General features: G+C 36.5%; 1 protein-coding gene across 1 annotated transcript; it reads left to right on the forward strand.

Moving 5' to 3' along the window:
* The first annotated feature begins 251 nt into the window (after positions 1-251).
* On the forward strand, positions 252-8032 carry LOC137710699 (homeobox protein knotted-1-like 6). Its single transcript, XM_068449802.1, has 5 exons — positions 252-794; positions 1165-1293; positions 1498-1615; positions 7242-7483; positions 7680-8032. The coding sequence occupies exons 1-5, from the start codon at positions 384-386 to the stop codon at positions 7836-7838; spliced, it is 1059 nt and encodes a 352-aa protein (XP_068305903.1). The 5' UTR covers positions 252-383; the 3' UTR covers positions 7839-8032.
* Positions 8033-14266: the final 6234 nt, after the last annotated feature.

Genomic DNA, 14266 nt, shown 5'->3' on the forward strand with positions numbered 1-14266 from the left:
TAATAACTTTAGCCGTTAGATCAAATTTCAAAGACATGTATTCAGTGATTGAATAGTAACAATTGAATCAAATTGCAAGAGCTCGTATTAGGTGATAGAATAGATTTAGTGGAATGGATCCGCCCTTTCCAATACCACTTAACCAAAATACAAAAAGTCATTAGCACCATAAGTTATTTTGCTATGATTATTGACCAACTTTCAACCTAATTAATTATTAAATTAACTTATAATGTTGAATGTGTGCGCTCTCTCTGGCCTCACACTCCCACTTTCCATCCCTATAATTATAAAGCCGGAAGCTCTCTCGTCTTTGTGTCTTTCCCTAAGCAGATAGCTAACCCTAATCTCATCCTTCCCTCCCTCTCGGTGGAAACGCAACAATGATGGAGGAGCTGTACGGCCTCGGGGGCCCATCGTCAACGCCTTCAGCTGGTTTCAGCTCTGATCAATACTACTCTTCATCAATGGCTGCTATGCCTTTTCCGGCGAATCAGACGGTTCTTGATCAACAGGTGGACTACTACGACAACTACAGGAGTAGGAGCGCTAGCTTTGAGCCTTTAGCTGCGGCTCTGGGGGAGCAGCGGTTACCCGGGACGGTGAGGCCCGACCAGATGTTTTCAGGGTCGTCGTCCGGAGTGTCAGACGCTGCTTCGGTGGTGGCAGCTGGGATTCAAAGAGAAGGAGGAGGAGCTTGGGGAGAAGAGGTTTCTTGTCAAATGAATATTGAGAAGATCGCTTCACATCCTCTATATCCTAAGCTTATTCAAGCTTACATCGATTGCCAAAAGGTGGAGTACTAGTACTATATAGTTAGTAACCCTAACACATCTAACTTTATTGTTCTGAAAATTAAAAATTGCAAACGAAACGAAAAGAATACCAAGAAATAAAGATGTTATAAGTGTTAGTCTCGCTAAGAACCGTTAGCAAATAATTTTTGAGTTTTCAGACAAGAACATACAAAATCTGAAAGTAAAATGATTATCAAACGATTTCTAATCTAATCTTCAACAAATTCGAATATTTGATAATTATATGTAAACATTTAGGTAGTAATTAAGTGCCTTAATTTTTTGCTTTTGATTCTCTTAAGTTGCTTAATTATATTGTTTGTGTTTGTGTTTAATTTGGCTGAATAACAATATTAAATGTGTGTAGGTGGGAGCGCCACCAGAAATAGCAAGTGTGTTGGACGAAATCCGGCGACAAAGTGATCATCTAATTTCCACGAGACCCACCGCTTCAACTTGCATTTCTACTGCCGATCCTGACCTCGATCTCTTCATGGTATCTCTCTCTCCCTCTCCCTCTCCCTCTCTCTCTCTCTCTCTCTCTCTCTCTCTCTCTCTCTTCAAACTCTGTGAATGATGAAATCTCTTTTGTTTTTTGCCTAGCTAATTCTCTCTCTCTCTCTTCAAACTCTGTGAATGATGAAATCTCCTTTGTTTTTTGCCTAGCTAATTCTCTCTCTCTCTCTCTCTAATTTCTTAGGAAAGTTACTGCGAAATATTGTTCAAGTTCAGATCGGATCTTACGAGGCCATTTGATGAAGCAATCACCTTCTTGAACAAGATGGAGACGCAGCTCAACACTCTCGCCAATAATACCCGTACTCCTTCTTAAACTTTCTCTCTTTAATTAACCCAAATCCTTGTTTTCTTTATGCGATTTGTTTAGCTATAGGCGCACGTTGGCGCTTTGCACATTTTAAGTACAAGGGCACAAATTAACTCAAAGCTAAGCCATTTAGGAGAAGGAAGAGAGCAGTACTGTAATTTTTTATGTGACTATCTTACAAATTTAAGCAGATGAATTAAGAAACCCTAGAATAGATAAAAGAGACCCAAAAATAGATCATAAACAGTGTCATGTGAAGGTATTTTCAAGTCTAGCAGCTGCCTATGGTCCTGGCTAGGTAATTGAGTGACTGTCACAAAGGATAAAATAAAAATGGAGCTTTAATTTGGTTTATTTATAGGTAATTTGTATTGGCCTGTGATTAGATCACTTGTGTTGGTATGTACGCATACCTGTAAAAAAAGTTTTTTTTCACCACTTCTGTGTTCTTCAATGTTTTTTACTTTTTAATACGTGTATTGTGGGCGTAAAGTCGGTCGTTATTTAATCCAACTTACAGAGATGCTAACATGAATTGGTTGACCAGTTTCTAAGGCAGTGTTTAGAGGGGAAAAATCTAATGTAAGCTGGTTCCTTGCCACACGTGTGTAATCTAATCGGAGACAACTAATGTATGCGTCTAGTAGGATTGGCCTAATTTTCCTTGTGGTAATGACTCTTGCTTTTTGCATTTATACTAAACTTGCATTTATTGAAATGGTCAATATTGATTGTAGGTATGTTAAAATTAAATCTTCAATGAAGTTATTTGGATATGATCCATAGAGCATGAGTTTTGGTGCGTGCCATGTGAGGGAATTAATAATTTTACCTTGGTAAGGGTATTATACTTGATCAAATTCTTCCGTATATCCAAATAAAGAGTACTTAGAAGAATGATTAAGAATAACTGCTGGCGGTTTCAATTGTATAAAATACAATCCAAGCTGAAATAGACCACTTTTCTTCTAATCATCCACATGATGAAGACAAGGAGATTCCTAATATGGAATCCTGTGACGAACACCAGTTTAATATACATATATCATGGCAGGAGAAGTACACTTAGCTGCATTTCCAAAATATTATGTCTGCCTAGGGGACCGACCTTGTATTCCTTTAATTAGTGTTGATATCCTACTTTTGAGGTTGTTCATATACTTATATAATGGCTGAATCCATGAGATGCGTACTTGCAACAGATCGATTTTGTCGCAGAAATTGTTAGTTTAGCATTACCTTTTGTGCTTAAGGCAACAAGTTTACAGATATAGTATGACAATCTCTTTTTTTTTTTGGCACCACTTTAAAAGAAAGCTTCTTTCATGGGATGATGTTATATAGATTCTGTTGGGGACCATTGGTGTGGAACTTGGTTGTTACTACTTAATTGGTTTAGGCATGCAATAAAACTATAGGCATTCAAAAGAGTTCATCACCTTTAAGGCACCTGGCTACTGAGTTTGAAAGGTTCTATTACCTAATGTGCCAGCAGTGTGTTCTTTTCTCTTAATGACATGCTTGAGCAGATTCTTTTTGAATTTTCAAATACTATATCTCGAGGATGCCTTAGATATACATGCAGTCTTTAAGATCGATCGAATGAAATTGGCATGTGCTATTTCTTGTTGTTAATGGTTAAGAGCTGTTGAAGCTTTTCACAAGTATGTTTTGGGTGCTCTCTGCCGGCAGATTAACGTTTCTTTATTAGCTGTTCATGATTAAAATTTGAAAGTCTTAAATCATATCTAGTAAGTTTTATCTCTATAATTTCGAACGAAAATGTTATTAACACTCTAGAATGATCGTCTCATTCCTACCTCCTTTGTTTTTTCACTTACTATTTTGTAGTGCGAATAACAAAATGCTTTTACAAAATAATTTCAAATTTTAGCTACTCCTTGTCCTATAAGAAGTAGCTCTTATTGGCTAAATATAGGTCAAACGTTTTATTTTTTTGGTAGCATTTGGAAAATGTGTCTTTGAAATGTGATGTGGTTTGAATTGAACCCTAATGTACTTGGGAGGTAATAGGTTTGGTCTTTTTTTCAAATGCGTCAAAGATACGTAATCCATGTTCCTTCATTGTAACGAGAAATTTTTAGGTGTACCGGGTACACCAAAAATTTTTAGTGTACCCTCACTCATAATGGTGTACCCTCACTTTTTGTACCCTCAATAAATAAATAAAAATCAAACCATTATGAGTGAGGGTACATCAAAATTTTTTGGTGTACCCGGTACATCTAAAAATTTCTCCATTGTAACCTCTAGCTATAACACTAGGTTTTGCCGTAACTGCTATGTCATTTAGGGCTAGATACAGGTGTAGTAGTCAAATGAATTAAAATATAGATGTTAAACTTAAAACTTGCATGCAAATAGTAAGTGATTAAGCATGGTATTTAGTTTATTGAAAATTGGTGCTTAGGCATCAGGATTACGTTTTAATCACTAGGTATTCTTTCAACCTCTGTTTTTCTAGCTACTGAAGTTTGAACTGTAACTGTGACTGTGACTGTCCTATATCTGCATATCCATTATCATTTCTTTGTTCTAAAGCAAATCAATCAAGAAAAAATTTGTAATACAAACACACACAGAAGCGCCCAGCGTTTTCTTAATATTGTGTTCGAGTCCGCTCCACAACATGATTTCATGATCCTAACCATTAAAGTTTAGAAAAACTAATGAAAAGGGTTTGAAAATTTTGAGTTTTAAAAATAAAAACAAAATAAAGGATAAAGTGAATAATATTATGATTGATTTTTTAGTGTAAAAATATAATTTTTCGTTAAAATAAATCGTAAATTTTTCGTTAAGTTTTAGATTAACATATAGTATGACCTTTTTCAAGTAGGTTCAGCAATATTTCTCTATCTTCCCTGGATTGATATGAAGTCCAAAACTTCACCTGAGATATACCTTGTCAGCTAAATAAAGCAGCTAGGTTTGTTTTACCACATGTGCCTAATCACTGTGCATGCAAGGGTGATTTGAAATTTCATTGCATGCTGTGCAATAGTAAGTGTGCACCCACTAGCTGGTGAGGTAGGGCATTGGAAACCGTGTATTATTATTAGGACACAACAAAAAGCAAAGGGCATAGAAAAGGGTAGAATGGTCAATTGGTTGGATTGGATAGGGTGAAGAAGTGTTAAAGTGGTTGACTTGTTGACCACAAGGACTCCCGCAGTTTCCGCTGCAGGTAGGGTTCTGCTTTTAGGGATTCAAAGTTGAAGCAACAGTGGTTGAAGCTGCGGTGGCTGCCGGTGCATGCATCCAATGCTTTTTTCTTCCCTAGGTGGTATGTGTATTCAATGATCTTCTGTATCCATATTTGTGGCACTAAACCCTAACCAGTCTTGTAGCACTCACGGAATACTAACATCTGCGTCCATAATTCTTACAAGCTTTTACTATTTTAAGTAGGTCATATTAATTAATGACACATTTCGAACTCATTTTTAATACTTTCAGACTCAGAATTTGGACTATTTACATACCTAACAAGTAAAGTCCCTCATGTACACCTTTGTTTTAAACTCATTTGAACACTTATATGAGGGAACTAATTTTTACAAGCTTTTCTCCTACATACCTTTGTTTATTTATGACATTTTCGAATTGTTTTTTTTTTTTTTTTTTCTTCTTTTGGTAAAATGTTACAGATATATGTTACTTGAACTTTCATCACTCCACCAAATTTTCGAAACTATATCAGATTGTTTTGTGTTTACAAGTGAGGTTTAAGTTTCATTAATTTCCAAAAGCTTTGCTGCTACTATTCGTCTTAATTTAACATTCCATTAAATATGTAATGGTATGATGTTGGCACTATACGTTGTAACTTTATTTTTCATTGGAGCATGGCACTGTTGCACTTCCAGTTTGGGTTCAATTTAGGGCGCGACAGAAAGTGGTAGCCTAGTGACTGAAATAATAAACAAGGGTATTTGAAAAAAAAATTGTGCATGAAAATTATTATTACTTATATCCTACCATTTTAGATTTTTTTTATAAATAAATCTTCTATACGGATCCAGATCCTCTTCGGATCTAAGGATCGTGAGCCTAGAGATCAATTGATCCGACCCGATGAAATTTGATCCGACGATTATAATTATTATAATTTTTAGTAGGATCTTTTATTTGTAACCGTTTGATTGAATTTCAACTGACTGGATCAATTGTTCTCTAGGCTCAGATCAATTGCTAAGAAAATCTTCTTTGTCAACTTTTTTTTCTATTTTGTCCTGACTTTCAATACGCTATTGACAAAAAAGAGGGTAAAATAGTAATTTTGTATCTTTTGATAAAATGACAATTATATTTCTATTTTATCCTATTTTTTAGATTATGACAATCATATGTTTTTAATTTTACTCTTATTTTTTATATACAATATTTATATAAGAAGATCAAAACAATAATTATGTAATATTAAAAAAAAATTATGCATTTATTAAGAAAAATTATTCACACATAAATTATGTGTTTCTGTTAGTATCATTTATGTAAAGTGTTACTTGTTATTTGATTTGATTGATAAAGGGTTTTGTTTGTGTTGTTTTGATAAATAGATTGAAAATTTCTACTTTGGTTGTATGAATTTGGGTTGCACATCAATTTCCAAGGACAGAACAAAGGTATGGATGCTTTCTGCAACCTTTCTCGAAACTGCAAGAAATAGAAAGAAAAAGAGTTGACGGTAGACTTGAGAGTGAACTGAACTGATGGAGATTTGAGAGTGGAGCAGGCCGCGGCAGGCAGTCAGGCAGTCAGGCAATGAGAGTTCTTTGGAGTTTGAGTGTAGAAGAAAATACGTAGAGTGCTTGCTTTACGCGTTACCTTACCTCTGTCTCTGAGACTGAAGTAACAGATCGATCGATGAGCCCACTAACATTTGACTGCATGCGATACGACACAACGAACTTTTTCGGCATTTTTTTAATTTCTTTTTTAATTCAAAACGTTTGTTTTGAGGCTGTCAGTTGATGTTACCGGACCCCGCCATCCATGTAGCATCATGGCTTTATGATACATCACATCCCTGGAAACACGAAATCTTGCTCTCCATGTGTGCATGCATGCATGCATGGTCTCTCATTGATATATATATATATATGTATGTATATGGGTGCATGGCTGGCCCACTACTTGATCCACTGAACTGATACCGCAATTCTGTTCTATGGCCTTTTTGGATTACGGGGTTCCATCTCTATGCTCACATGGTCGAGACTCGGTCTCAACTCTCAAGTCTAAACCTAACAAATTGAGAGGGAATTGCCAAGGTTTGTTGCATTGTGGCTATTGATTATATTATTTATTCTTTCTCTACAATTAGAATGGAGAAACTAATTATGTGATTACGTCGTACAATACGTAAGGAAAGAAACTTTAAAGCACTTGAGTGTGGAGCCAATTCCATTTCTTAAAGCAGTTTTCAAGTTAAATATTATGGGATGAATTTTTTTCTTTCTTTTGTGACCTTTATTTGTGAAGGTAGATTAATTTGTGAGCACATTTCTGCTACCTAAGTATGAACAAGTTATTTAAAATTTGGCATGATTGATTTCCGTTCAATTATGTGAGTCGGGATTCTTCAATTGCAGACGATGCGGCTGGTTCATCGGGCGAAGAAGAAGGGAGTGGAGGAGAGATAGAGGCACAAGACTCTCCGCGGACCAAGGAAGATCATGAGCTCAAGGATAAACTGTTGCGTAAATACAGTGGCTATATAAGCACCCTTAAACATGAGTTTTCCAAGACGAAGAAGAAAGGAAAGCTCCCAAAAGAAGCAAGGCAAATTCTCTTTGATTGGTGGAACCTTCACTATAAATGGCCTTACCCAACGGTAACTATTAACTTATAAAGGCTTAATTTTATAGGTTACAGTCATACCCGTTTTCTCCTTTTGTACAACTCTGTTTACTATTTGTCCATCGATCCCTTTGGGCTTGTTCAATCTGAAAGGCAAAAATAAACGAAGTATGTAGAAGGAGAAAATGGAATGTGAAAATTAATCACTCTAATTATCTGGTATGGTGCAGGAAGCTGATAAAATTAGTCTTGCCCAAGTGACTGGACTGGATCAGAAACAAATTAATAACTGGTTTATAAATCAAAGGAAGCGCCATTGGAAGCCATCAGAGAACATGCAGTTTGCTGTCATGGACAGTCTTTATGGACCATGTTTTACCAAGGATTGATTTGGCAATTTACCATCCGGTTTTAACTCGTTGTACATGATTAATAATGAACTCAATTTGGTTATGTTCCTCGTTTACTAATGTTCGTTTTGTTATTAGTATGTGTAAGGACAAAATATTATTGAGGATGGTTGCTAGATGTGGATAGACAGCTATATTATGATGATTGACTTGGGACTTATATTTTGCAAATATCCCGCAAGATATATCTCGCATTGTGGAGGACCCGGTTTAGTTTTAACAAAGAGAAACTGTGTTGTTAAGATTGACTACCACTACCAGTGAAAAAATTAGTTAATTAAGATGGGCTAAGTTCTCATTACTAAAAGCATTGAGCGGCCCCTATCAGCTTTGTCTCAAGCGTGGGCTAAGTTTATGCGTAAAGACCGAAGAGAGGGCACGCAATAATTTTGGAGTCCCTACCCCTAACGTGTAAAAGTCGACTTTATTGGTTTGTTGCTGAATTTGAGACATTTCACTTACAAATGTAGATGAACATCCATTAAACCAAGGCGAGCATATCACTACATATGCTGTTGTGTACCAAGATAAGGGATACAAGTCATACGCTAGATCAATATACTCGAACCCGGTAGAAAAACACGATATTTTGAGACTCGCATTCGCTCATTGTGTCTACGAGACGTCTTCGTCAACTACTTTCATAGTTGCCTGAAGATTTGTTGCATCTACTGTTTGAGTATTTACACACTTAAGGAATGTTGTAATTAATATTTCACACAGTACTATTGTGTAAATCCTAAGTACATATAAGTTAGGAATCTTTCGAGATTTAGAAGATCTTTTTTATTTGACTTAGTATTACTTGGAGAACACATTATTTTCTCCCTCTTAGATCATCTCCAACCCTTGGGTTAAACCTAACATTTTTTACCCAAAAAATTTAAATTTTAACCCAAAAACAGTTTTTTTGCTCCAACCATTATGAGTTAAATTTTTAGCCGGAGATTATTAAAGAATGAATTTAAGATAAAATTTTTTTTTCTTAAAGTAACTTTTAAAAAAATAAAAATCATGTAGACTAATTCTAATTTAATTTTATAAACATTTTAACCTTAAACTATTTAGATTCCAACAAATATTGAAAAATCACTAATCCGACACCATGAAACTTGTGGAACACTATAAATAAAGGCATTAAACAAGAGGAATATCATTACAGAATTCCTCAAGCCTTTAGAGCAATTACACCCCTACCAAATTGCCCAAGCAAACTGCACATCCACACCGAAAATAAACAGCCAGGCTATTGGTGTTAAAATATTATTATTATTTTTTTAGGAAATAATAAAAGATAATTTCATTTCAATTTTGGATAGAATTTTTAACCAACCTCATCACGTCATATGTCATCATCCGGAAGTATAATTTTTTATGGATAGATTTTTAGTAGATTTTTAACCAATTTCGTAGTGCCACATGTAATGATTCTGTAAGAATTTTGTGGATAAATTTATATAAGATTTTTAACCAATCTCATCGCACCACGTGTCACTATTTGTTTAGAATCATTGTGGATAGATTTCAATAAGATTTTTAACCAATCACGGCGTGCTACTTGGCAATATCTACAATCTCATCCTTTCTTTTTTTCTCCATATAAACCCTACATCCATCCTAATAGTCACCAAAATCAAAATGGAAGAGTAAGAGCATGAAGAAAGTAGGAGGAGAGATGATGAAGAACATGATTTTTATTTAGGATGTGTGGGACTTGCGATGCTCAAACTGATCTTTAGACTTCAAAGCCTTCTAATACCCAGAACTTCTTCAAATGTGTGACAGCAACCTGAGTAAGTCAATTCTCTCTACTTGGTTTGGTTTTGTTATTCCGTTCATTAGTCGAGAGATGTATGAAATGATAGAGGATTACATCTGATTGTCTAGTCCTAAGTCTAATTAGTGGAATCATGTTGTTATCATGATCTCGCTAACCTTGGAAATCACATGAAAGATTGTAACTGTATTAGGCTAGCTTCTGCACTTGCCATTGCTCCATATTTTAAATTTAAGTTGTCAATATCACTCTCTATCAATTCTCTCTACTTCGAATTCACTTTGTTTGCCGCTTAACATATATATATATATATATATATATTTTTTTTTTAACTCAAAAAGATGGATTTGCCACTTAACATTAGTTGGTAATCTTTTTACTTATTCTAAGTTTGGAGGGTCTAAGTCTCTGGCCTTCGTGAACGTGTTTAATAATTGAGTTTAACTATCAATTTACCTCATAGAGGTTTGGATTTACCACTATAATAATATTATGTGTTTTGCCTCGGCCAAGTAGCAAACATACACAGTCAACTCTAGGTCTATTTCCTGTTTGCTTGTAGCTGCTGTTAAAGACATGCTATTTAGTTTTCGGGATGGAACCTCGAGCACATGTTCTATGTGTTTCCAAATCCCTTTCCCTTTTCATTTTCAGTTTTTTCTTGTTTATTTATTTATTTATTTTCTTTTTATGACGTCCTTCAAGAGAGATTTGCGATAGCATGTATACCAAAGGCGAGTGCATTGAGGAAGATGTTGAAGTTTTTAAAGACTTCTTTACTGAGTTTAATGAGCAAGATAAGCGTTCAAGGGACTGATATCGTTTCTCCATTAGCCAGAACAAGAGTTTGAGGATGTAGTGCTTGTTCTAGCTAATGGAGAAACGATACCAGTCCCTTGAATTCCTATCCTGCTCACTAAATTCATTGAAGACGTCTTTAAAAACTTACGTCTTCCTCAATGCGCTCACCTTTGGTATACGTGCTACCGGAAATCTCTCTTGGAGGTCGTCATAAAAAGAAAATAAAAAAAAACAAGAAAAAACTGAAAATGAAAAGGGAAAGGAATTTGGAAACACATAGAACATGTGCTCGAGGTTCTAACTTGAAAACTAAATAGCACGTCTTTGAAAACACCTACAGGCAAACAAAAAACAAGCCTAGAGTTGACTCTGTATGTTGGCTACTTGCTACTTGACTGAGGCAAAACATATAATATGATTATAATGGTAAATCTAAATCGTAAATTGATAGTTAAACTCAATTATTAAACATGTTCATGAAGGCCGAAGACTTAGACCCCTCCAAAGTTAAAATAAGTAGTAAGATTACAATTACTACCAACTAATATTAAGTGGCAAATCCATCTATTTGAGTTACAAAAAAAAGTTAAACTCAATTATTAAACATGTTCGTGAAGGCCAAAGACTCAGACTCCTCCCAAGTTAAAATAAGTAGAAAGATTACAATTACTACCAACTAACATTAAGTGGCAAATCCATCTGTTTGAGTAAAAAAAAAAAAATTAAGTGGCAAACAAAGCAAATTCGAAGTAGAGAGAATTGACAGAGAGTGACTATAGACAACTTAAATTTAAGATGCGGAGCGATGGCAATGGCAAGTGCAGAAGCTCACCTAATACGGTTACAATCTTATGATTTCCTAGATTAACCAAATAATGATATTAACAGGATTCCACTAATTAGACTTAGGACTAGACTTGTCCAAAAAAAGAGTTGGGACTAGACAATCAGATGTAATCCTCTATCATTTCCTACATCTCTCCACTAATGAACGGAATAACAAAACCAAACCAAGTAGAATTGACTTACTCAGGTTGCTTCATGCTGTCACACATTTGAAGAAGTTCTAGAAGGTTTTGAAGTCTGAAGATCAGTTTGAGCATCGCAAGTCCCACACATCCTAAATAAAAATCACCCTCACACCTGAGCGGGTGCACCCAAGCTTTGCCCGCCCTACCGACAAAAAGATTGTTTTGGCACTTATGTTTCCATGGAGACGGTTTAGCCGCTTATGGAAATACATAAGCCCAAGAGCAACAACCTTTAAAAAAAGTATGGAACAATAACTTAAATTAGTTAAAACACAAAAAATACAGCTAAAGGAACGAAAAATTAAGCACTAACTTCATGATTTGCCTAATGTGATTCCATTATCGCCTATTTGATCATTTGTTTTATCTCACTCAAGTAGAGAACACTCCACTGATTCTGAGAATATAATGTCTTCCTCTATAGCTTTTGCTCCGCTATGAGTAGGAACTCTTGGTGCTCTATTCTTGACATTAACTTTGAGGTTGTAGTGCTTGTTCCAGCTAATAGTCAAACCGTATTTACTATTTAATGACATCTTTTTTTTCACTGTGGGTTGTAGAATAGAATTAATGCATGCCGCATTTCTGTATCGTTTGACGAAACCAGAGCTAAAGAGTCCACCACCTTTCTTCTCATTCCTAAAACCCTATTTCTCCACTTCCCTTTTGCAATCCGCCCCGCCTGCCTCCGCTGTCCCCACGCCGTCCAAGTTCGAAACGGAAACTCTTCTCCAGTTGCACCACATCCTCAGCATGACATAAAGCAACATATTACTGCAGATGTTAAAACAACGGGCACTGGAATTCCAGCCTAGGCCTTCGAGATTCTGAACACATGACGCTAATGGTGGCCACAGGGATTGGTGTTCCTCGAGAAGGAGCTGAGTGGGAATCCTGAAATGGTTGATGGGATTTGACCTTGGAGATGGTTCTTTGATGGGTTTAGCATGTGCAGGCTTGTCAACTTTCCAAGTGGAGCAGGAACTTCTCCTTGGATATGATTGGAAGAGAGATTTAGTCTCTCCAACTTCATTATGTCTCCCAGGGATGATGGGATTTAGCGGGAGAAGAACTTTTCGCTTAGACCGAGGATTACTTGCAGCTCAGTGAGCTCTCCTACCTCAGATGGTATCGATCCGCTAAAGCTGTTCTCTGAGAGTCTTAATTAGTTCATAGAGGTTCTTGCGTTGACTGAGCGTTGATGGACTTTGATCTCTGCAGGTAGTGTTTCATGGATTTTATTTTGTTTGTTTATTTGGTACTCTTCTTTACCTCATCAAAATTCCACGACTCCTGCCACCTCCCCAAGCTTCCATGTTTCAGTTACTATTCTCTCTTTCTTTAGTTCCTATGTTTCTGTTCCGAGACAACGCTGGAAAACTAACAAAATGGGAACAGTTTCCGTTTTTAGCATTCTAAGAATCCAAAGTGCATGCTTACATTACATTTCAAATCTGTCACTTTCATTCTATGATTTCTGTGTTTGTAAAATGATGAGGTCCAATTGTTAAGACGGGGCAAGGGCCCACTCCAACAACACCGATATTGTCCCCACTTGAACACCTACTCAATTCGTCAGGTGTGGAGTTTTATCATCACTTGAACACCTGCTCAATTCGTCAGGTGTGAAGTTTTATCACAAAAGACATTGGTGTTAGTTAGAGTGAGGTAATTCTATTTAAAGGGCTTGGTCTCAAGCCTTCTGGCCGATGTGGGATAGAGGAATTCTAACATTCTCCCGCACGTGAAACCCCATTTTATAGGTCACACGTGAAATTCCGCACATCAGCAACCACATGGAGCCAAACCGGAGCTCACCCGTTTGGACGGGGCCAATGGGGACCCACTCATTCACGTGGCATCTCTTGGCCTACGTAGAGCTAAGTTGGGGCTCACCCGTTTGCACGGGATCAAAGGGGATCCATCCATTCACGTGGATGTACGGGCTCGTTCCCTGACTCTGATACCATGTTAAATTTTAGGTAGACGGGCCGAGGGCCTACTCTAACAACACCGATACTATCCCCACTTGAACACCTGCTCAATTTGTCAGGTGTAGTGTTTTATCACAAAATGCCTCGATGTTAGTTAGAGTGGATAATTCTATTTAAAGGGCTTGTTTTCAAGCTTTCTGGCCTATGTGGGACAGAGAAATTCTAATACCAATTGATTATTGTATGACTGAAAGTTCGTGATGAAGTGCATTTTTTGTGTTGAAATTGTACTTGTATGAAGCTCCGAATTTGTCATCTGGGTTTATATTGTTGCAGCATCAGTATTGTATAATGTGTAATACATCTATTTTGGTTTTGTTAAAAACATCAGTTGCTGGGTATGCTTTGAGGAGGAAAGATTGCGAAACAGTAACTGGGAGAAGAGTTCAATGCTCAACGCACGTTCCTCCTCCCGCTTTGCCAGGACATTCTGTTCCGGAGGCAGGCCGCAGGACTTGGGATGGTCCAAACCCTGTTTCTACTGTTGGATCTATTGGTTTCGATGGAACACAAGCATGGAAAATGCATCTTTTAAATTGTTTATTGGAGATTAGTTTTACAATTGTACTTCCAAGACCGGTACGGAGTTCTTAGAGAAGAGCAAACTAAATTATGGATGGCTTGAAGCTCAAATTAAGAAATAACATGATTTGCTACCATACCGGTGTGGGAGTTGCATCTTGCTGTATAAGAAGCACATGAACTAGACGGTTTGTTAGCAATAATCTTTATGTAAATCTGGATGTATTGAATTTTGAATGTCTATTTTTGTATATGTGTGTAACTTACAAGGAAAGCTCATAT

This window comes from Pyrus communis, chromosome 12, assembly GCF_963583255.1.
Source record: "Pyrus communis chromosome 12, drPyrComm1.1, whole genome shotgun sequence".
Classification (NCBI taxonomy): domain Eukaryota; kingdom Viridiplantae; phylum Streptophyta; class Magnoliopsida; order Rosales; family Rosaceae; genus Pyrus; species Pyrus communis.